General features: G+C 51.8%; 1 protein-coding gene across 2 annotated transcripts; it reads left to right on the forward strand.

Annotated features, from left to right (window-relative positions):
- Positions 1–6456: 6456 nt before the first annotated feature.
- DOK2 (docking protein 2) lies at positions 6457–10946 on the forward strand. Of its 2 annotated transcripts, XM_025933129.2 has the most exons (5): positions 6457–6616; positions 7596–7877; positions 8125–8212; positions 9121–9305; positions 9805–10946. In XM_025933129.2, exons 1-5 carry the CDS (start codon positions 6554–6556, stop codon positions 10423–10425), a joined length of 1239 nt encoding a protein of 412 aa, XP_025788914.1. In that variant the 5' UTR covers positions 6457–6553; the 3' UTR covers positions 10426–10946. The 2 variants fall into 2 exon arrangements, with proteins under 2 accessions (XP_025788914.1, XP_025788915.1); XM_025933130.2 differs by lacking the exons at positions 6457–6616; positions 8125–8212 and having other exon boundaries at positions 7737–7877.
- Positions 10947–22234: the final 11288 nt, after the last annotated feature.

Consider the following 22234-nt stretch of genomic DNA (forward strand, 5'->3'; position numbering starts at 1 on the left):
AAGAAGGAGCGGGCTGGGGGAGCGCGAAGGGAGGGGGAGCCGGGGGAACAAAGCTTTGTTTACATGGTTTTTAAAGGGGCCGCGCTTGCTCCGGCGGGTGGGCGGGCGGTCGGGCGCTGGAGCGGGAGTTGGGGGTGCCTGCTGCTTGGCGGCTTGGTGAGGGCTCCAGGAGGGGGGCTGGGACCAGTCCCCGCCCAGAACCTACCACCTAGTGGAGTCCTCTTATCTCCAGTGTTCTTTTGATTTGCCCCTGGACGCCCCCATCCCCCGCCACCGCGCAGCTGCTCTGACAACACGCCCTGGAGGGGTCTTCCGTGCTCCCACAGCCGGTATCCCCCCACTTAGGGTGTCTACATTATTCTTTACTTTCCAGGGAACTGCCAAACTCGACCGAATTTATGCCTGTGTCTTTCTAGCTTTCTGCTCCAGTGGGCGAGGGACATTGCTCTCTGATCCTGGGTTACCAGCAACTCAAATAGTGACCTCCTTGTTTTCTTGTCTGTCCTTTTCTCCTCCATAAACATTCATGGAGATAACCGCCAAATGGTGGTGACAATGGAAACGTGCAGAAGGCACAGTTCCAATCTTCACAAATAGATTATTATGTTAACCGGTACTCTAGGCTGCCTCCTGAGAGGGGTCAGATGCTGGGAAAGGTGGAGGTGGTGGGGAGAGATAAAGGGGCTTTAGGACCCGAGGGCTCAGTCTGACTGAGATAGCCATCTCCTTGGGTCAGATCAGGTCATTCTCTGCCTGCTGAGGCCAATTTCATTCTTTTCCACAAGGAATTATCAGTGTTAAATAATGCTAGTTTCTGTTTTCCATTGGAGTTCACTCTGGCTTCCAATCAAGGCCCCCAGATTAGATTTTCACTGGATTCTGAGAGTACTGGTTGTTTGAAGTTTATATTGACTGGGAGCTAACACCTGAAATCAGAATGAAAATGGTAGTGAATTACTTTCTGTCGTGGATAGAGTAGACTGGTGCTCACCATTTCAACCTGGGTCCTCCTGGTGTATCCTGGTTTGCAGAGGTAGGACACCTAAAAACTACATTACCCAGACTTCCTTGCAGCCAGGGTTCTGTATGCAAGACTGCCTCTGCCAATTAGATTCACTGGGAGAAGGTTTTGGAGGCAGAAGTGAGGCAGAAGCTTTTGACTGTTGCTTCTGGCAAGCCTAACCCCTGGAATGTTTTGTGTTGTGCTGTGTTCCAGTGTCTAATCATAAGCCTCCTGAATGTACTGAACAGGGATGGTGAGTCAGGGGCTTCCTGACCTTGGCATAGCAGCTGCAGTGGTATGTATCTTGGAGTCACAATTGCAGGGGCAGTCTTCCAAGTCCTTACTTGCCTGATTGGGTGGGAGTAACAGCTTTCTGTGGGCCAGGCCCCCATCCACTCCCCCACCAGTCCTCCTTCCCACACTTAGTTCTCCCTCTCTCCTCCTTTTGTCAATAAATGGTACCACCCTTTACCCAGTTGCTCAGCTAAAAACCCAGGAATTATCTTGATTCCTAGCGTCTCAACAGTCCCCCACATCCAATCCACTTGCAAGTCCCATTTAATCTACATTTAACACATGCCCAAATCTGGCCACTTCTTTTCATCTCTACTGCTAACACTCCGGTCCAAGCTACATCACATTTTTCTTGAGGTCCGGTAATAGATTCCGAACTAGTTTCCTTGCTTCCTGTCTTGCCCTTTGATAGCCTATTTTCCATACAGTGGCAGAATGTTATTTTATTTTATTTTTTAATGTTCATTTATTTTTGAGACAGAAGAGAGCGCGCGCGAGAGAGAGCGAGCGAGTGAGAGAATGTGAGCAGGGGAGGGGCAGAGAGATGGAGACACAGAATCCAAAGCAGGCTCCAGGCTTTGAGCTGTCAGCACAGAACCTGACATGGGGCTCGAACCCATGAATAGTGAGATCATGACCTGAGCTGAAGTCCAACGCTTAACTGACTGAGCCACCCAGGTGCCCCATGCAGAACATTATTTTAAAATAATAAATTAGGGGTACCTGGGTGGCTCAGTGGGTTAAGCATCTGACTTTGGCTCGGGTCATGATCTCACCATTTGTAAATTCAAGCCCTGCATTGCGCTCTGTGCTGACAGCTCAGAGCCTGGAGCTTGCTTCAGATTCCGTCTTCTCTCTCTGCCCCTCCCCCACTCATGCACGCACGCGCTGTCTCTCTCTCAAAAATAAATAAACATTAAAAAAAGTTTAAAATAAAAATAAAATAATACATTTAGATCATTATTCCCATGCTTAAAACTCCTTAAGTAGTCTCCATTGCATTTAGACTGCATTCCAAATCTTTGCTGTGGCCCAAGAAGCCGCATGATCTGATCTTATCTCTACCATGTTCCCTCTTGTTAACAATGCTCTGGTCATTCTGGCCTTCTTGAGGCTCCTCACATTTAGGGTGTTCCTGTCTCAGGGCCTTTGCATTTGATGTAACTTCTGCCTGGAATATTTTTCCAAATCTTTTAAGTGGCTAGTTCCCTGCTTTCATTGACTTCTTAGTTCTGTTGTTATCTCCTCAGAGAGGCTTTTCTTACTACTCCACTGAAAGTTGTCCTCTGCCCCGATCCCTGTCATACTTGTAGCATTGATCACTGTTCAAAGCTATTTACTTGCATACTATTTTCACCATCAGGGCCTCCAATTAGAAAGTAACCACAATGGGTGTGCCTGGGTGGCTCAGTCAGTTGAGCATCCAACTTTTGATTTTGGCTCAGGTCATGATCCCATGGCTGTGAGATCGAGCCCCTCAGCATGGAGCCTGCTTAAGATTCTTTCTCACATCGGGGCGCCTGGGTGGCGCAGTCGGTTAAGCGTCCGACTTCAGCCAGGTCACGATCTCGCGGTCCGGGAGTTCGAGCCCCGCGTCAGGCTCTGGGCTGATGGCTCGGAGTCTGGAGCCTGTTTCCGATACTGTGTCTCCCTCTCTCTCTGCCCCTCCCCCGTTCATGCTCTGTCTCTCTCTGTCCCAAAAATAAATAAAAAACGTTGAAAAAAAAATTAAAAAAAAAAAAAAAAAAAAAAAGATTCTTTCTCACAAGCATCCACTTGTGTGCGCTTTCTCTCTCTAAACAAACAAACAAACAAACAAACAAAACATGAAACAGGGATTCTGTCTTGTTTATGCTGTGTCCCTAGTATCTCTCTGTACATAATAGATGCTCAATAAATAATCTGAGTTAATTTATTTATGTCTCTGTCTCATTCTGTGGTGTGTGTGGGTTCATATCAGAACACACAGCATTTGAAATGTTATGTCAAGGGGCGCCTGGGTGGCGCAGTCGGTTAAGCATCCGGCTTCAGCCAGGTCACAATCTCGCGGTCCGTGAGTTCGAGCCCCGCGTCAGGCTCTGGGCTGATGGCTCGGAGCCTGGAGCCTGTTTCCGATTCTGTGTCTCCCTCTCTCTCTGACCTTCCCCCGTTCATGCTCTGTCTCTCTCTGTCCCAAAAATAAATAAAAACGTTGAAAAAAAAAATTAAAAAAAAAAAAAAAAAAAAAAAGAAATGTTATGTCAATGTTAAGTAACATGATTGTATTCTATTATAAGCCCTTCTCAGAGAGTTTCCAGCATTGGGTCTCTCTTTACTTGTACCGGGAGAAGTGAAATCCTACTTAATGGAGAAAGGGAAGGACTAGGAACAAAACTTGAGAGACTGGTCTTGTGCTCCCTTCTCCACACTTAGGAACCACAGGGGTCAGATCTTCCATGACCCCAGGTCACTTATTTCTTTCCTCAGTTCTCCATGCCTCTCAGGCTTGTGCCAGCTCCATGCCTATTGTACACTACTTCTTTCCTGCTGTGTGCCCAACACTACTCCTGGGGTAGCTGCCCCACCTGTCCATTGCTTGGGACTCATCTAATCTGCAAGCCTGCCCAAGGAATCATACACAGTCTCTGCTTCTTCCTTCCTTTTTTTTTTTTTTTTTTGCCCCCAAAGACAAGCTCCCAAGCCCTTTTGTGTTAAGGATTTAGTTGCTAATCACTGGTGAGAATGATAACCAAAAGTGGCAAAGTTCTTGGAACTGTGTTCTCTGACCTGCATGGTTCCTAACCCCTGTTCCCAGTGTAAAGGAAAGGATTCCCTGGCTTATATTGAGGCACAGGTGAGGTGTGGTGTCCCTTCATTTCCAATAAAAGCAAAGAGGAGCCAAGGAGCATTCCAAACCCCACTTGTGCCTCAGCATAAACCACTGAGACTCTCCCCCTTATGGTGGTTTCTCTTCCCATCATTGGTGCCTGGTAACCTAAGGGCCTCTAATTTTCTGCCCCTCTGCTGTGTCTGGAGCTATGTCTTCTGGGTCTCTGCTCACAGTGTTCGCCTGTGGCCAGCAGAAAGTAATGGGGTTCATACTTCCACTGCAGGGACCCCACAAGTCCACCAGGAAAAGTGGAAGGCCCTTAAAGTGTGTCACTCATAGTACACTCCTGCGGTTCCAGCTGTTCCATCTTCTGCAGACAACAGCCATAGAATTTTTGCATCTTCCAGAGGCAAGGGATGGCATGTGGTTGTCTGGAATACCTGGGGCTCAGGCCTCCAGGTTTAAAAAGCTTTCAAGTAATCTGGTAAGCTCGGGTGCCCCCCTGTGGTTCTGAGTAGAATGTGTCCAATTTGCCTTAGGGAAAGCTGATCAGAGTAAGGCAGGGGAAGGATATCCTGTTACCCTGTTTCTCAAACTGAGATCTGGCCCACCCGCCAGCTGTATCAGCATCTCTGGTCTCACTCCAGACTTGCTGTATCAGAATCTGCACTTTTAACAGGATCTGCACATTAATGTTGGAAAGGCATGGCTCTGGCAGCCTCCAGAATGGCCCTGAACACTCTCCTTTTCTCATCTCATGAGGAGATGCTGATGGCCAAAGACCAAATGGCTCCTAGGAAACACTGCCTTTCCTTAGGGACTGGAGAGATGGAGTAGACCCTGCCCCATTTCCATACTCCTAACCACTTCCCAAGGAGCTTTTCATACACCAGCATCCTTGGTTTTCCCTTGATCTCTGGATCAACCTGTTCAAATCCAGGCAACAGGGCTGAGTGCCGTGAGCTTTACGTGACTCAGCCCTCTCCTCCCAGAGCTCATAACATTCATCTTTCAAAGCTGTTTTGGAAAAGCGCACGGCATTTACAGCAGATGGCCTAAGCAGTGCATTGCTCTGTTCTCCTTCCCAAGGCAAACAAACCCCTGTGGTAGAGAAAATGGCCCAATTATATAAGCACCCATTATGGGGTTACCCCAAGAGTGCTGGTCTAATTCTCTGGTTCCCCAACATTTCTGCACCATGCCCCATCAGATTGCATCTCTAAACCATCTGGTTCTAAGTTAAATATTCTCTGGGAACCTTAGATTTCCCCAAAGCAGTGTATCTTCTTGCATGGAGTCTGGATTCCATTTAGGTGCCAGCAATAAAAAGACCATCAGAATAAAAACTAGGAGCCCTGGTACTTTCTCCTGTCCCCACCAGTCCTGTGACTTCAGAAGAGTCTCAAACAGGTGGGTTCATACCTGCATTCCCTTTTCCAGGGGTAGATATTATGGCTGGTGACCATTGTATGCCTGGAAGCTTTAGTAACTAAAGAGCATTTTTGTTTTGGCAACTATAAAGCTTTTTTTTTTTTTTTTTTTTAAAATATAAGAGATTGCTATTGTAACTTAAAAACACAATCAGATAATCTCCAGATGAAACTCTAGTGCCTTTATAATGCTCACAAAGGCTGGAAAGAAGGTGAACTCCAACCAGTTGGATGGGCTCTGGGAACATAGCATGCTTCAGGGTGGGGATGTTCATGTTTCTAGAATCCCAAGAAGGTGTTGTGTGTGGTGTTGACTGGGGCAGGGAGTGCTCCCCTCAGAGTGAAACACAGTTGCAGCTGTGTGTGTGAAAGTGGTGAGATCTGTCTGATGTGTCCTGTGTGCTGGGTGGGTGTATGTGTGGCTAAGCTCTTTCTTACTGAGCTGAGAGACCTGGGTTCCGGTTGGTAGCCTTGAACACCTTCCTCAGATCTTCCTGAGCCTCCATCCAGTCATTTTTAAATTAGGGACTTAGCCTGGTTGATTTCTAAGTTCTCTTCCAGCTATGCCATGCTGAACATCCAGCTTGTGTGTGAGGGCCTTTTGCTACTGGTTTTACTGTTGAACTTGGTTCTGGGTCTCTTTGTTGCTATAGGTCAGCCCTTCCTTGTTTGGTTTGACTCCCCGGCCAGCTTCTGTACCTGAGTTGTTGCTGGCTGAAAAGCTGGAAATTGGCTTTTTGGAAATTATCTTACTCAATGAAAATGCAGGAAGCTTGTGCATGAAACTCACTCGGCAAACACACACACACACACACACACACACACACACACACACACACAGCAAGAAACCACAGGGCCTATTGGTTTGGGTTTGTCATCATCGAGCAGACAAGAACATTGCAGAAAACTCTAGGCAGAGAGGAAATGAACTAGGGGGAACCCACGGCAGGGAGGAGGGAAAGAGGGCGGGCGTGGAAGGAGAGAACTGAAGTGCTGGGGCACCGTCATGGTGAGAGGATGGAAGAAGTGGCAGTGAAGCAGGGCCCCCTGTATCTTCTGCAGCAGCAGACTTTTGGAAAGGTAAGGGCAAGGCTGGGCTGGGACTGGGTAGAGGGGCTGGGGGGGTTGCTGCTAGAAATTCCCGGGGATGAGAGGGAGCCCCTGAACGTTCCAAAACCTGTATGGGAAGGTGGGGACTGTGCCACTCCCCACGTTAGACCCTTAGCAGCCACTGGCTTCCCCAAACAGGCCCCAAGCTGAGTTCTTTGCAAATGGCTGTTCGCCAGTGGGGAGGAGGGTACATGAGGGCTCTGACTCCATTTCTTGCCTCTGAGGCTCTGTGGTAACACGGGGATGCTTTGGGAGGGAATGGAGGGCAAGGTGGGGGGATAATTTGACATTGCTGTGGAAGTTCCTTCTCCCTTTCCTGCCCCAGTGGGATGAGTTTGGCTGGTGTCAAGCTTGAGCCGGGGTCTCTGTGGCCAGCCTCCTTTTCCTTCCTTGGCCTCCTCGAATGAGGAAGTCCTCTGTCCCTCGGCTGACCTGCACAAGGGCTTCTCTGTCTCTCTCATGACCCAACCTGTCAAGGGGTGAAGCAGGAAAGTTCCATAGGGTTGACTGAAGTTCCTGGCACAGGGTTTTCTGTGGGGCCTCACACAGAGAGAATGATGAGCTCTGGTCTCGGCCCTCATGCCACCCTCTCATCTCTCCTCTGGGCTTCAGGGACTCACAGGCGTTTTGCCTCTCGACTCGGATCTTGGTTGGGCCTGCCTTGCAGTCTGTCCCCACGGGGCTCCCTTCTGCCTCTGCTTTTCCACTCGCTGTCACTGCAGGCCTCTTTCTCGGCCGTGTGGGGCGGGTCTCCAATGCTTGCTAATTCCTAAGGCTCCTGTTATCCCCTCTGACTCCTTGGATCTATTGTGATCTTCACCTCTCTCTCTCTGACCCGAGTGCTGCCCCACGCCCTCTCCCTTGGTTCCTCGTCTCCCCATTGATCACCATCTCTCCATCTCTGGGTGGCTCCCTCCCCGCACCTCACCTGCCATGTGTCTGGGTTCAGAAATGGCGCCGGTTTGGGGCTATGCTGTATGGAGAGTCAGGCTGCGCCTTGGCCCGGTTGGAGCTCCAGGAGGGCCCTGAGAAGCCACGCCGGGGAGAGGCCGCCAGGAGGGTGATCCGCCTCAGTGACTGCCTACGGGTGGCTGAGGCCGGCGGGGAGGCCAGCAGCCCCCGGGACACCAGTGCCTTCTTCCTGGAGACCAAGGAACGCCTGTACCTGCTGGCAGCCCCCGCTGCAGAGCGCAGTGACTGGATGCAGGCCATCTGCCTCTTGGCCTTCCCTGTGAGTCATCCAGTGATGCAGAAAAGGCAGGGGCATGCAGGTGGGAGTGGGGGCACTCGGTACTTGCTGTGGGCAGGTGTTCTAAGAGCCAAGGTCAGGATGTTGGGGGTGGTTCCTGGCAGGGCGGGGGGGCCCCAATCCAGAATGCAGACAGGGACAGCAGGCTGAGTGTGCTCTGGAGGAAGTCCTGGGCCACAGGTGGGGCTTGGCATTGGTGACAGTGGTGAGACCTTGGCCTCCTCCTCAGGGCCAGAGGAAGGAGCTGCTGGGGCCGACGAGGAAGGGCAGCTGGCCCTGCATGGAGGAGAATGAACTGTACAGCAGCACGACTGCAGGTGAGGGGCTGCCTCCCCTCCTGGGGCGCCCTCCCCAGGGTGTGGTGGGGAGGAGCTGTGGGCCGGTGGCTGGCCGCCTCTGAGTCTTCCTGCCCTGTGGTTGCCCCCAGCCCCGGCCAGTCCCCTTATCGGCTTCTCTGCATCGTTTCCGGGAGTGGCCTGAGGTGGGGGAGCCTGGACTGCCTCCAGCGTCAGGCCTCCCCCACCCCCTCCCCATCCCCCTGTGGCTCATTCCCTCTTGCCCAGGCCCTGATGGTGGGAGAGGGCAAGGCTGGGGGATCCAGTGAAGGTGCTGCTTTTGAACTCTCTGTCCTGGGGACCTGAGAGAGTGTCTGAGAAGGTTTTAGTTTTATGGATTTAAAGTATCCTGTGGCAGTGGAACTTTCTGCTGACGAAGCAGTCCCTTTTTGTGATGTGTCTAGCCCACTGACTTGGGCGTGTGCGGGGAGCAGATGGGCACAGGGTGACATTCAAGCTCCACCTCACAGAGGGCACTGGATGGCGTCAGCAGTGGGTGGGTTGGCTGCAAGCTGGGAGGGTAAGGTCGGCTGCACCTGCAGCTGTGATAGCAGGACTTGGGGAGGAGGCTGGGTAAGGGCAGGAGATTAGATGGGGAAGACAAGGCTGTGACTCTGGCAACAGGGACAGGAAGGATGTGGGCACAAGGTCGGGGTGCATGTGGCCAGGGCACGATGCTGACTAGGGTAGGAGGTGGAGGTACCTGCATTTTGGGGAATATGACCTGTCACAGGGCAGCTCAGCCTCCAAGATGCAGGCTGCAGGGTCAGGAGGCACGTGGATAATGTGTTTTCTGGAGGCTTCTGGCATGCTTATTTAGAGCAGAGTTGAGGCAGGCCATCTGTTTCCCATGAACTGCCTGATCCACCTCCCCTCTCTGCCCCTCACAGCGGCCCCCCGCAAGGAGTTCTCTGTGACCATGAGACCCACAGAAGCCAGCGAGAGGTGCCGGCTCCGGGGATCCTATACCCTGCGGGCTGGAGAGAGTGCACTGGAGCTGTGGGGTGGCCCTGAGCTGGGCACCAAGTTGTATGAGTGGCCTTACAGGTTCCTGAGGCGCTTTGGGCGGGACAAGGTGAGCAGGGGCTGCCTGTGAGAGAGGAGATTGTCAGGGAGAGGACAAAGGGGCCCTCGAAGGAAGAGAGCATGGGAGGAGGAAGGGAAGACAGATAAAAACCAGCAGAAGAAAACAGCCAGTGGAGAGAGAGCCAGGGGAAGGAGAGGGAAGGGGGAGTGGGTGGGGACTAGAAGAACCAGAGAACAGGAAGAGGTAGGGAGGTCAGAGGAGTAAACAGGGGCTGGTGTTATTGAGAATGAATATATACCAACCTCCACACTTGAATGGATGGCAGGGAGAAGGAAGGGACAGGAGAGAGGGCTTTGCTTGTTAAGGAAAAAACCCAGAGGGATGGTTCACCCCCCTCTGGGTTTTTTCCTTAACAACTTGGGGAGAAGCTCTCATGGTTCTTGTGGAAGGAAGTCGGAAGTGACAGGTTTGTGGTTGGGAGCTGGGTCTGGGAGAAGGGACTCTACTGTGTGGACTGGCCAATAATCTCCCTTTCCCTTCCACCCAGGTAACCTTTTCCTTTGAGGCAGGCCGGCGTTGTGTCTCTGGAGAGGGCAATTTTGAGTTTGAAACTCGGCAAGGCAATGAGATCTTCTTGGCTCTGGAAGAGGCCATCTCTGCCCAGAAGAACAGTGCCCCTCCTGGGCCCCAAACCCAGCCAGCCACAGTCCCTGCGGTGCTGCCCCGGCCAGAAAGCCCCTACTCCCGGCCCCACGACTCACTGCCACCTCCGTCACCGACCACTCCAGTCCCCACCACCCGGCCGCGGGGCCCAGAGGGGGAATATGCGGTGCCCTTCGATGCAGTAGCTCGTAACCTGGGGAAAAGCTTCAGGGGTATCCTGGCGGTTCCTCCCCAGTCCCCAGTGGACCCTCTGTATGACAGCATTGAGGAGCACCCGGCCCCACAGCCCGACCACATATACGATGAGCCCGAGGGAGTGGCTGCCCTATCCCTGTATGACAGCCCACAGGAGCCCCAGGGTGAAGCCTGGAGGAGGCAGGCCTCAGCTCACAGGGACACCAGCAGCCTCCAGCACGTCTACCCAGCAGGGCAGGACTTTTCTGCGTCTGGCTGGCCACAGGGAACAGAGTATGACAATGTTGTACTTAAGAAAGGCGCTAAGTGATGGGGGGCAGAGGAGATGTTGACCTTATCGAATGCCGGTGCTGAAACTATCCTGTGCTCGCTGGGGCACCAGTCAGAGGCCAGTGTGAAGGAGTGGGAGGACGACCACAGGCCTCCCTTCTAGTTTCTTCAGGTTACTTCTCCTGGCCACTGCACTCCAGGAACTTCCCTCTGCTCCTTCCGGAACACTTGCCTTGGCCTGCCCTAGTCTGGTCTGAGGAATTGTCCCTCCCAGGGCCTGCTGTGTGAGTCATCCTCCCAAAGCAGGAAGGGGGCCCTAAAGAGACACACCCTCCTCCTACCCCTTTTCCACTTCCTCTTCTGTCTTTCCTAAAGGAAGCTTGGGCATTTAGGGCAGAGGACAAAAGGATGTCAGCAAATTGCCCTGGTTTCTTGCCTTATACAGGCATCTTCCCTGCTGACGTCCCTTCAGGGGACCACCCCGGCTCCAGGCACTGGGACGATGGCTGCAGCTTTATGTAGGTTTTAGGCTTCTCTGTGGCATTAAACACATCTGGAATATTTCTGTGTGGCATAAGTGCTGTGGGATGGGGTTGGGAGAGCCACAGCCCTCTTGGGGACATATGCTTCAGTTGACCACCATGGACACCTTCTGTCCTAGCAGCAAGATCTTCTCTGGGCCTAAGCTGGGTCCCAAGCATCTGTCCACAGAGTGTGTGTGTGTGTTGGGGGGGTGGTCTGTGAAAGTCAGAGCACTTTGGGAAAGAGGTTCAAGCATCTCTAACCCTTTGCCAGCTTCGAGTCAACACCAGGAAAGTAGTGGGGAAGCAGAATGTATGTGTGAAGAGCTGGACTGGAGGATGGGAAGAGTAGGCACTTACTGAACCTCTTATGCACTACAAGTGGGACTAACCAGCTGTGTGGCCTTGGATTGATCCCTTGCCTTCCTAAGACTTGCCTTCTTTGTTCACCATGTAGCATTCTGAGAAGGCTTCCTGCTCTGTAATTTTCCATAGACCCTCAGTATCAGGTCTATCACTTCTCTACAGGTCAGCTTCTATGCCCTGTGCCCTCACCCCCCCCCCCCCCCACATCAACACCTGCTTTTGGTCCATGTCTATATCATGTCATGTCATGTCAATACATTTCTGCTACCAGCCAGTTCAGCCAATGTTATAGAGCATTGCAAGGCTCTAGACTGCCCTGGCCTCAGGATGCCGACATCCCAGAGCAGGCTGAGACAAAAGCACAGATGTCTGTTACAAGACATTGCATTACATTAGTGCTGCAAGAGGTGAATCAGGGTCCTGGGGGCCAGAGAGGACAGCTGTTCACTAGAGACATCTAAAGAAAGATTTCATCTGGAATGTGGATCTTCAAAGGTGGAATTTGATGAAGATTAAGGAGTGTGTGTAGAGCATCGTGGGTAGATCAATGAGCATGAGTGAAAGCGTGGGGGAAGGTATGGATGTGCTCAGAAAAGAGTTCCACATTCAGAGTATAGGGAACATGTGGTCATCTAGCTGGGAGGGCAGGTTCCAACCATGTTGTGTGTGTGTGTGTGTGTGTGTGTGTGGGGGGGGGGTGACAGAGGGAGGGGGAACGACAAGACTTTTGAGCAGAGAGTCCCATAAGAGCTGTGCATTAGGGCAATAACCCCACCAGCCCTGTGGGAAATGGATTGGGGATAGGATGGTTTGGGGCTGAGTTGGAAGGAGAAATTCAGAAAAGATTGGATTCAAAAGATGTTGAGGTAGGGCCTACAGACCTTGGAGTCATATTGGGTATGGAACTCAGAGAAATAGGGTTTCTGGAAAGATTCAGGTTTGGGGAAGAAGGCAAGCTTCATTTCTGACATGTAGAGGTTAAGATGGCTTTACTGCACCCAGCTAGAAGAGTCCTGAAAGCAGTTGGAAGGGAGCTCCAAGGCTCAGGAGGGAAATGAGATAGAGCTTCTCAGTTGCATTGTGATCTAAGTTTTATCTCAAACCATGCCTTTGCCCCTTGTTAAAGGAAGTTGAGCCAGTGGGTGAGCAGGCTAGAGACAGAGTGACAGGTGGGCTTCCTGGAGCCCTGCCTCTTTTGTCTGTGCCAAAGGGCTGTCCCTGTTGCCACCATCCAATACCAGCCTCAGAATAAATTTGAGGCAGGCAGGAATGCTTAAGGCCTTTAAGGGATTCGGTCGCACCCCTCTCCAGGCCAGGGGCAGGAGTTGGGGGGCCCTTAGGCAAGGATGCCATATTTGTAATTTGCTTCAGGTAGCCCTTGAGGTGGACGTCCCAGCTCAGCCCACCAGGGGGCAGTGTTACCCTGTGGAAAAGCCCACTGGGGGCTTAGCTGCTGCCAGGTGTGGGGGCTTGGTCCCGAAGGAGGGAACTTACATGTTTGCTACCCAGAAGATTGGAGGATAGCTTGAGGAATTGTCATGTCGGAGCTTGCCCCTTCAGATGCTCAAATCCCACCTGGAGCCCTGTGGACCATGCCTCCTAGAAGTGTGGGACACTAAGCTGAAAATTGCCCCCTCCCGCCTCTTTCCTCTCCTTGGAGATCCAGGGACTTGTGAGTTTTGTTCTGACGCTAGCTTTGCACGAAAGGGAAGTGGTAGATTGGGGCCCTAGGGAAAGGAGGTGTGAGGGCTGGGAGGGCGGGGCAAGTGGAGCATTTGGGGAAGTTGGCAGGGGTAATGAAAGTCCTTGAGGCAGTTGTTAAGGACAAAGACCATGCTATCTGCGTCCCTCTCAGAAGGCATGACCAGGTGGGTGGGTCCTCCTACAGAGAACTGTGTCAATGCCAGTGCAGCCAGCCTCAACCGTACGGTCGCCTGTGACATGTGCATCATCCCTTAGTCCACACCACATACTGGCCCCACCTAGAGCTGGAGGCTGGGGGGAATGACAGACTCATCCCCCCCCCCCCCCTTGCAGAGCCCACGCACAGAATAGTTATGCAGGAGATGGTTAATAAGGGGATTAATGGCCAGGTGAGTCTTAGGAATCCATCTCAATAGAAGCACAGAGGTAAAGCCCTCCTTGAAGTGTTTCTATGCCAGCCTGGCTGTCAGAGGCAAATTCATAGGTGAGGAAACAGACAGGTCTCCAGGGGACAGGGCCATGTAAGACCAAGTGACAGTTCTATAAGAAAGGTTCTCTTGGCTCCAGGGTCTGCTACCTGGCAGCCGTTATGATACCAGGAGATGCTCTGCTGTGACCAGGACACTTAGAAACTGCTTATATTTGCTCATCATTATGCAGAGGTGACATCAGGGCAGATGAGAATGGCATCATGAGTGGTGCCCAGCATAGAGATGTGTACACAGATTCATATAACTGTGCATGTACCCACACAAGCATAGTATATAATTCTTCCTGTTTCTTTTCTTCTCTCTCTTGCCTCCCTTTGTATTCTCTTTTTTTGAGAGCATGAGTGGTGTGTGTGTGTGTGTGTGTGTGTGTGTGTGTCTGTGGTCTACACTGTAAGCCTGCTCTCAGGCTCATGGTGGGGGTATCCAGGGCCCCTGGTGAGTTCCCACCTTGCAGCTTCAGAATATACCAAGGTCCAGATTGCCTGGGCCTCTCTGCTCGCTCAGATTCCTCCCTAATGGCTATACTCAAGCTGTTGCTGCCACCACCTTTCAGCCGTGATGCTAACCAGCCTCCTGCCTCCTGCCTCCTAGGCACTGATTCAATTAGCCAAGGTGCCCACCTTCTGCAAAGGCCATTTATAAAATCAGCTGGGACAGCTGGAGACTCAGGGAGGGCAGGGCTGAGAAGCAAGGGAGGAGGTAAGTGAGCTGAAAGAGGGAGGTAGAGGAATGAAGGGGGGTTCTGGGCAGAGGCATCTGATCTGATTAGGCATCAGGCTGGCTTCCCCTGGCCAGCAGCTGCACATCACTGCCCTGCTCCGATCCTCGGCTCCCAGGCCAATCCAATGCTGGCCAGCACAGAATAGGGCCCATCCATCTCCCTGCCCTGGCCAGCCATGTCTCTCTTCCCTGCCTCTCTCTTACCTCTGCAGCCCTCTTCTTGACACCAGCTCCTGGATCCCTGGGCGAGACACAGGTAGCTGGTGAGTTCGGGAGGGGTTGTGGGTGGTGGAGCAGCAGGTTCTGAGGGATCTGGTCGGGAGCTGGTGTCCCAGAGCTGAGTTAAGTAATTCTGGGACCTGCACCCTGGGACAGGGTCAGCCTTCTGCTTTCAGAGAGAGCGGGGGAGGTTGGTGTGAAGGTGTGCCTGAAGGGGCGACAGCCATTGGGATAATAATAATGTTCTTGAGTTTGCACAGCATTTACAAACTACTTTGGGGGCAGTTTGGGGTAGTTGGTTAGGCACGCAGACTGCAGCCTGACTCCCTGCATTCAAATTCTGGCTCTGCTGCTTGCTAGCTATGTGTCTTTGGGCATCTGCTCTGACCACCTGTGTGCGCATCTGTAAAATGGAGATATAATAATATGTTTCTCAGAGGTTTGTTGTGAAGACTAAGTGAGGGGACAGACACAGAGCTCCTAGAGCAGCGCCTGACACACACAGAGCTCCTGTGTTATCCACAATCTCATTTTACTTCCAATGGCACGGCAAGGCCGGTCGGGTAAAATGTGCCCATTTCATACGCAAGGTAACAGAAGCACAGAGAAGCAGAGCCCCCTATCTCTGGGGGAATGAACCTGGGCTTTGTGGATGAGGGAGGACCTTGTTGGGGAGGAGAGCTAGGACTCTGATAGGAAGGAAGAATATTCAAGGAGAGGGGAGGGGAACAATGTCAAAGTCTTTCAGGACCTTTCTGCCCAGGGTAGGTGGCTCCTCCTGGGGGGACTTGGCCCACATGGGCAGAGCCGCACTTGCTGGTCCTATGATGCCCAGAAATGGGAGAGCTTGGAAGGGAGCTGCTTCATAGACTAGAAGGCTCTGGCTTGAGGCACAGCTGGAGGGCAGAAGCTGCAAGGATGTCTCCCCCTTTCATCTGAGCCCTGCACCCACTCATGGCCTGGCAGCTGGGACAGGGGCAGACTCCTTGCTGGGTAGGGGCACCTGGTGGCCTGGCTGGCATGGCCTGCCAACTGGTGTGATCAAAACACAGTTGTAGGGCTGCTGCCCGGCAGCCAGCAGAGGGGCTCTGGGAGGGGGAGGCTGAGGACAACGTGGCAGAAAGGACAGAGACTCTGAAGGAGTTTGTCATCTTTCATACTGGGCTGCAGATATCCAATGAATCTGTCCAAAGGGCAGATTCATTCTTTATGTAATGTATTGTTGTACCCCCAGCACCTATGGCAAAGCCTGGCAATAAAGTAGGCACAGATAACTATTTCTTGATGGAAAGAATGAAGCCCATTTTACTTGGGAGGATACAGGGGTCTCCAGTGTGAATGATTTGTGGAACTGTGGGACTCCCCACCAAGAAATATTTTCCCCGACTGACTTCAGGAATATCTCATCACTAGCCTTTTGGGTCCCCCCTTCCTCTCCTAGCAGGCCTCTTTTAAGATGCAAAGTGAAGGGGTGCCTGGGTGGCTCAGGTCAAGATCTCATGATTCCTGAGTTAGCACTGACAGTGCGGAGCCTGCCTGAGATTCATTCTCTCTCTCTCTCTCCCTCTCTCTCTCTTTCCATGTGCCCCCCTCTATCGCACGTGTGTGCGCTCTCCCTCTCATAAAATAAATAAACTTAAAAAAATAAATAAAATGCAAAGTACAGTTGGGTGAGAGACTCAGGCCCCTACTGCTGGAGGCAGGAAGGAAGGGCTGAAGGTGAGAATGGTCCGACTCGGTCTAGAGTAAGGGGTTGGTGGGTGCTGCATCTCTGATGCTTCCTAGAAAGACTGTAGCCAGGTGTACAGATGCAGGGGGCACAGATAGCGCCCTGGGCTCAGGCTGTGCTTTTTAGCAGGAACCCTGCTAGAAACCCTGCAGAAACCCTGACTAGAATAGTGAACTGGCAGGTTTCTTCTGTTGATGCCCACCTGTCTTCTTGTGCTCATCTTGGCACCTCAGCCCCATTCTTCCACAGCCGGGCCCTCTGAGTGCCCTGGGAGCTGAGAAACCCCTCTCCTCTGACATTTCAAGGAACAGAATATCTGAGCCAGAAGGAGCGTTAGCAACCTTCTCGCCTGAGTCCTTGCCTTTCACTTAAGGAAACTGAGGTCAAGTTAACTTTTTATCCCTCCCAGAGGTATTTACATTTTATTAGGATTTGTTTATAGTTGTGCTTAATGCTAAGGAACAGATTGCTGATGCTGAGTCGTGTGACACCCACAGGGAGACCCACCTAGTCTTTTAGGTGCATAGGGGAGGGACATAGTGGCAGGAATTCCTGGTTCCGCTTCTCTACTATCTCTGAGCAAAGCTGTTTTGCTTCTCCAATGTCACCCCTACAAGTCCCTGAGCAAATGCCCAGGGGTATGAGCCAGAGGCCCAGGTTAATTAAGGGCAGCTTAGACCAAGGCTGTTCATTTTCTGCTGGTTACCTCACTGATCCATACAGGAACGCTATGCGGTCCTATTCTCCTTCTATTTTCCTCCAATAACAACCCCCCCCCCCACGTTCCTTGCCTGTGTTATCCTGGACCCTGATCTCCAGCGGCAGCTTTCCTCAGCCAGGTAGCAGCCAGCTCTGGGATCCCCGGTTCCTGTTTCCACCTGCAGACAGGAACGACTTGTTCCATGAGCAAGGATAGCATGGATTGGAGGGTTGGAGATGGAAGCAGGGGAGGAGATGGAGGCCGGAGAGGTAGATGGGATGGACCTGGCTGGATGGGAAGGTGGGGACATAAGAAGGAGCAAACAGAGATGGTGACCAGGCAAGGAACAGGAGGTTCCAGCAAGATGAGGAGGGGAGATCCTTAGGGAGCTTCGAGGAGAGCCATTGGGATGAGACCACTCTGCTGGTCACGAAGGAAGGAGAAGCCTCAAGAAGTGGTGGTTTGCGAAAAGCAGAGTGGTTACCAAAGCCAGGTTCCAGTTCTACCAGGTGCTTGGGAGGCTGGTTTGTCCCAGCCTGGGAATATGCCTGAGAACCAATGAGAAAAATCCTGGTTCTCAAGGACTGTTGGCTGAGTTGGAGTGGGAACCTGGTGGGTGTGGGTGTTCGAGGTGGTGCTGGGGGGGGGGCTTTAGGGGGTCAGGGGAGCATAGGCAGCCAGGTGGGTTCATCTGGGCCTGGTTGAGCATGGAGTAGAGTAATAGAGCACTCAGCAGGTCCCCTGGGAGGCTGGAGATGAGCCTGCAGGAAGTAAGAACTGGCATTCCGAGCCAGGCATCCAGTGTCTGGGGTCTGCAGTGCCAGCTAAAGAACTGACCAGCCAAGCCCAGCCCGAACCTTAGGCAGAGGCTGGGCCACCTGCCTGCTGGCATCTGGACCTTCAGGCTTTGTCAGGTCCTGATAGACAACCTGTGTTCCCCTGGTACTTCTTTCTTGCTTGGCTGGCCCAGCACAAGGTCCTGCTCTCCAGTAGACAAAATAGAGTTACCTCCTTAAAAAAATAAGCAAGCAAGCAAGCAAACAAAAAACCTTTTGATTCCTTTGATGGTGATGGCAGTGAGGCCAGCAACAATACACAGGGCTCTGTGCTTGGGGCATCTCTGCTTGTCCAGCAACTCTGTGCTCTTAACCTTGTATGTTCATGAGGGGGGACAATGCGGGATACTAGACAGAACACTGAACTAGGAGCCCTGATCCCTACTCTGCCACTAACTGGCTACGGGATGCTAGGCAGGTCACTTTCCACTCTCTGGGCCTTGTTTATCTGCAAAATGATAGGGCTGGATTAGAAGACCTTTAAAGTTCCCACTAACTCTATAGTCCTTTGTTTTAGGGAAATTGCCCAGGACAGCAAGTCAGCAGAAATGACTTTGACAATATGGGTTCAAAATCTTAATTTAAACATATAGTGGGCCCACTGCTGGGGCTCAGACATGTTTGGAGAAGTGGTAGGGTGGGTTCCCTAGAATGAGAGACAGAGGAACTTCCTGGAAGAGAACTTACCATAATGGAAGGAGATAGCATTGCAGCATCTCTGTGCATGGTTGTACAGGTTGGGCAATGAACAATGCCAGAGCGTACCATTCATAATCAAGGCTCAGGTGAGCACGACAAGCTTGGCCAAGGAATAAAGCACAAGTTTTCAGGAGATGGGGTGTTTTGAGGACTGTATAACATCTACATGGCAACCATGCACAGTGCCACAGCCTGTGCACTGCACAAGTCTAAGGGTGCCATTCACATAGACCACAGTGGAGCTGTGCTTGGGTATATATCTCTCGGTCTTGTCTTTCAGTATCCCCTCTTTTCCTTGGAGCACTGGCTGTACCTTTGGGTATTTCCTGCAGTTTGGGTTGAGACAGGAAAGGGAAAGGGAGAGTTTCCTTTCTTTGCTCTAGGATGCCAAGTACTGTCAACAGATCCAAGGGTCTAGTTAGTGTCTTAGGAGTTTCTGGTGCTCAGCAGACACACAAGTGCAGGAGTAGAAGACATACGCATGGTGGCCTCGGTGGAGGTGGCATCAGTGCTGGAAGACAGGGAGCCAGTACCTGGGCTAGCCATAAACACCTGAGAGGCACTTTTCGTGGACTGGGGTCCTTCATTAGCAACTGCCTGCAAAGGGCTGTAAAATCCTGTATCACCTTCCTTGGAAGGTGGTCTTAGAGCTCTCCCTCCATCCAGCTGCCTTTTCTCCCTCCCATGGTGCCACCTGGGTACACCCTCTTTTAGCTACCCAGAATGTCTGTCTCCAAGTTCAAATCATCCCTGACCTGATTACTTCTCTGCTCCATGTAGCTTCCTTCCATGCTTCTCTCAGCCATGGGTCTGGTCCTCTTTGTTCCTGTCACAAAGGGAGTCATGAGGAGGAGATAAAAGCTTTTGTTTGTGGAAGTCATAATCAGCCTCAGAGGCCCTTTGTCATAATGTATCATATCATCTCGAGCACTTGGGTGGGTGGGTGCCAGCTGGGGCTGTGGTGACCATGGCCCCTTTCCTGGGCACAGGGCTTCCTAGAATCCAGAGCATTCCACATTCTCCTCTGTTTGTTTGTTTCTTTTTTCCAGAACAGTGAGTGTTACTGTATTTTACAGATGAGGAAACTGAAGTTCAGACTTGAGACTTGATGACTTGCCCAAGGTCATGAGGCTCCTAAGTGGCTATTTGCAAACAGCCCAGCCCTTCCCAGCATGCCCAGAACACCCACGTGAGGCAGCCTTGGAGCAGTACTCAGTCTCTATGGGAGAGTCCCCCATTTGTGACTTGAAGACTTCTGAGAGGCAGTGTGGCAGGGTGGGAAGAGAACTGGCCCTGGGACTCGCTCTTGTGCTACCTTGGGCAAGTCACTTCACTTCTCTGAGCCTTGTTTTTCTCATCTGTAAGGTTGGCTTAGTCACACCCATCAGCCTCATGGGGTTGCCGTGTGGCTTAAATAAGGTCACAGGAAAGCGAGTGGAAATTGTGTGCCGCTCTTCAATCACAGATCATTATCATCTTCCAGAGTCCCCTATGGCAAACAAGTGCCTGACCTCTTACCAGCTCCTATCTCCGGGGCCACTAAAGATTCTGGGAGGCATGAGGCTGAGAGCAGTGTGGATGGGACACAGGATGGCTCCATGGGTGGTGGTGGAGACTAGGAACTCTCAGATCCACCTGTCCTCTGCTTGGCCAGTTGGTTCCCTTTGGAGCTTGGAAGAGGCAGCACAAACAGCCAGATGCAGCATAAAGATGTCAGGGCAAGAAGGAACCTTTGGTGCCTGTGGGAGGCTGACAGGGCACCAGAGGCTTGAGCCTGGCTCCTTAAGAGGCTGCCCCTTCCTGCTGATCTAGACAAGGGGACAGATTATGCATGGCCTGAAGAGGAGGGGATTGGAGCCACAAGAAGAACTGAGATGGAAAACTGACCAGGTGGCAAAATCTCCGGGAGATCAATGGAGACCATCTGAATGGAGGGGCTGCACTTAGGGGCCTGGTGGCGAGTGGCTGGGCTCTCCAGAGCCTTGTGTATGCTGCCCTGCTCTCAGAGAAGAGAACACTTCTGGCTGGAGTCCTGGTGCCATTTCCCACCCTACCCCCATTCTAGGATAGCCCAGATGCCTTCTCTATTACCCTGTCCCAGGCTCTGCTCTGTGGTCTCCATCTGAGAGAGCAGACTGGCAGTTCAAGGTGTGCACCTGATGATGCTGAACACATGGGAATGTGAGTGTGTATTTCTATTGCAGCATCTGGATGCAGTCACCTTCTGAATGTCCCAGGCTTGTCATGGCTGGCACTTGTCATGGCATGGCTTGTCACTGCTGGTTTGGGCCTTCAGGGCCTCCCCCTGTCCCTAGAAGGTGGGACTGCAGGAGGGGCAGCCCTATTACACCATCATCTCCTTCTCCAGGAGGTCTAAACATAAGACAACCCTCATCAATTCACAGCACCCTCAAGAGGGGTAACAGAATTGTCTCAGCAGGCTAGGGTCCTTGATGGACAGGCTCAGACATCACCCACACGGGGGATCTTCCTGAGTCAGAGAAACAATCTGAAGGGCTCTTTCTGCTTTCAGAGGTCCTCCCAAGGACAGGTTCTGGGCTGGATCCCCTGAAGCAGCCCAAGCATGGCTTGATCAGAGCTGTTGGATGTCCTGGAGGTAGGAGACAATGACCTGGGGCACAGGATTCCTCTCCCTGGGGCCCAACAATGTGCTTTGCACACATAGGATGTTTGGTAAGGAGGGCTTCATTGATTGACTCATGAATCCCCTTTGCTTTGTGCAGTTTCCCGTTTCATCCATAAACATTCTGGCCTTTACTGTAGGCTCTGAAGCCCAGAATGCCAGCATGCCAGCTCTTCTGGGCACCTGAGGTTTTGAGCCTAACCCAACTGAAATGCCAGGGAACCTCTGGAAGCTTTGGACTGGGCCACTCCTCCTCTGCTTGGGAGCCACTGCTCTAGACAGCCATAATCTCCTGAACTCACTACTGGCCCTGGCTGCATAGACAAAGACAAAATGAGGCCTTCTGTGTGGGGCCAGGCTGGGGAAGGGGAGAGAGCTGGATAGCTAATACACCTTTCTCAGGAATCAGGGAGAGCTGAACTGGACTTTAGAGAAGGCCTAGCTGTTGGTTGTATACTTCAGGGGTCTTACTCTCCACTTTGTGTTCATCTGCTTTTAGGCACTCTGAGCAGCGCAGGAGGGGTCCCCAAATATCTCCCCCATATAGTCCACCCATTATAGCTTCACTCCATTTGCTCATGAAAGGTTTTATCATTTCTAAAGGACTCCCTTATAAAATGCAAATACCTCTATAAAGTAGTCATGCCTTAAGTCATTATTGGCCAACATCTTAATTATTATCATTTTAGCAGGACATAGATAACAGCCAGAAATTTGGTCTGGATAGAGGTATCAATCAGTGTGCGTGTGCATATGTGTGTGTGTGTGTGTGTGTGTGTGTGTGTGTGTGTGTGTATGTTTGAGTTGAGGACAGGACATATGTTTTCCACTCATTCAACAAGTATTGATCAAGCACAGGGGAAGTGCCAAACAGTGTACTTGGTCCTGGGGATGCAGAGGGAACAGAAGATATGAAAATGTGCCCTTGTAGAGTTTACATTCTTTTGGGAGAGGGGGACAATAAACAAATAAAAAACAAGTAAAATTTATGGGGAGTCAGTTTGTGCTATGGGGAAGAGTCAAGCAGGGAAGGGGATAGGACGACGACTGGAGGAAGGAGCAAATTATTGGTAGGGGGTTTGGCTATGAGGAAGGGCTAGCCTCTTCACTTTGTCTGCATTGAGACTGGAAAGGAGGCACTCACTTTCAGGTGTGCAAGGGCCAAGGGACCTGCCCTCTGTCCCTGCCCACCTCCTCCTTCACTCAAAGCCCCAAGATCC

The sequence above is a fragment of the Puma concolor genome, chromosome B1 (genome assembly GCF_028749965.1).
Source record: "Puma concolor isolate L17-30 chromosome B1, mPumCon1.1.hap2, whole genome shotgun sequence".
Classification (NCBI taxonomy): domain Eukaryota; kingdom Metazoa; phylum Chordata; class Mammalia; order Carnivora; family Felidae; genus Puma; species Puma concolor.

Bases quoted from the DNA above. Each gene is read 5' to 3' on its own strand.
- DOK2 (XM_025933129.2), top strand. From the start codon at position 6,554: ATGGAAGAAGTGGCAGTGAAGCAGGGCCCCCTGTATCTTCTGCAGCAG. The intron at 6,617-7,595 runs GTAAGGGCAAGG...GTCTGGGTTCAG, and splicing joins AGCAGCAGACTTTTGGAAAG to AAATGGCGCCGGTTTGGGGC. The intron at 7,878-8,124 runs GTGAGTCATCCA...CCTCCTCCTCAG, and splicing joins TCTGCCTCTTGGCCTTCCCT to GGCCAGAGGAAGGAGCTGCT.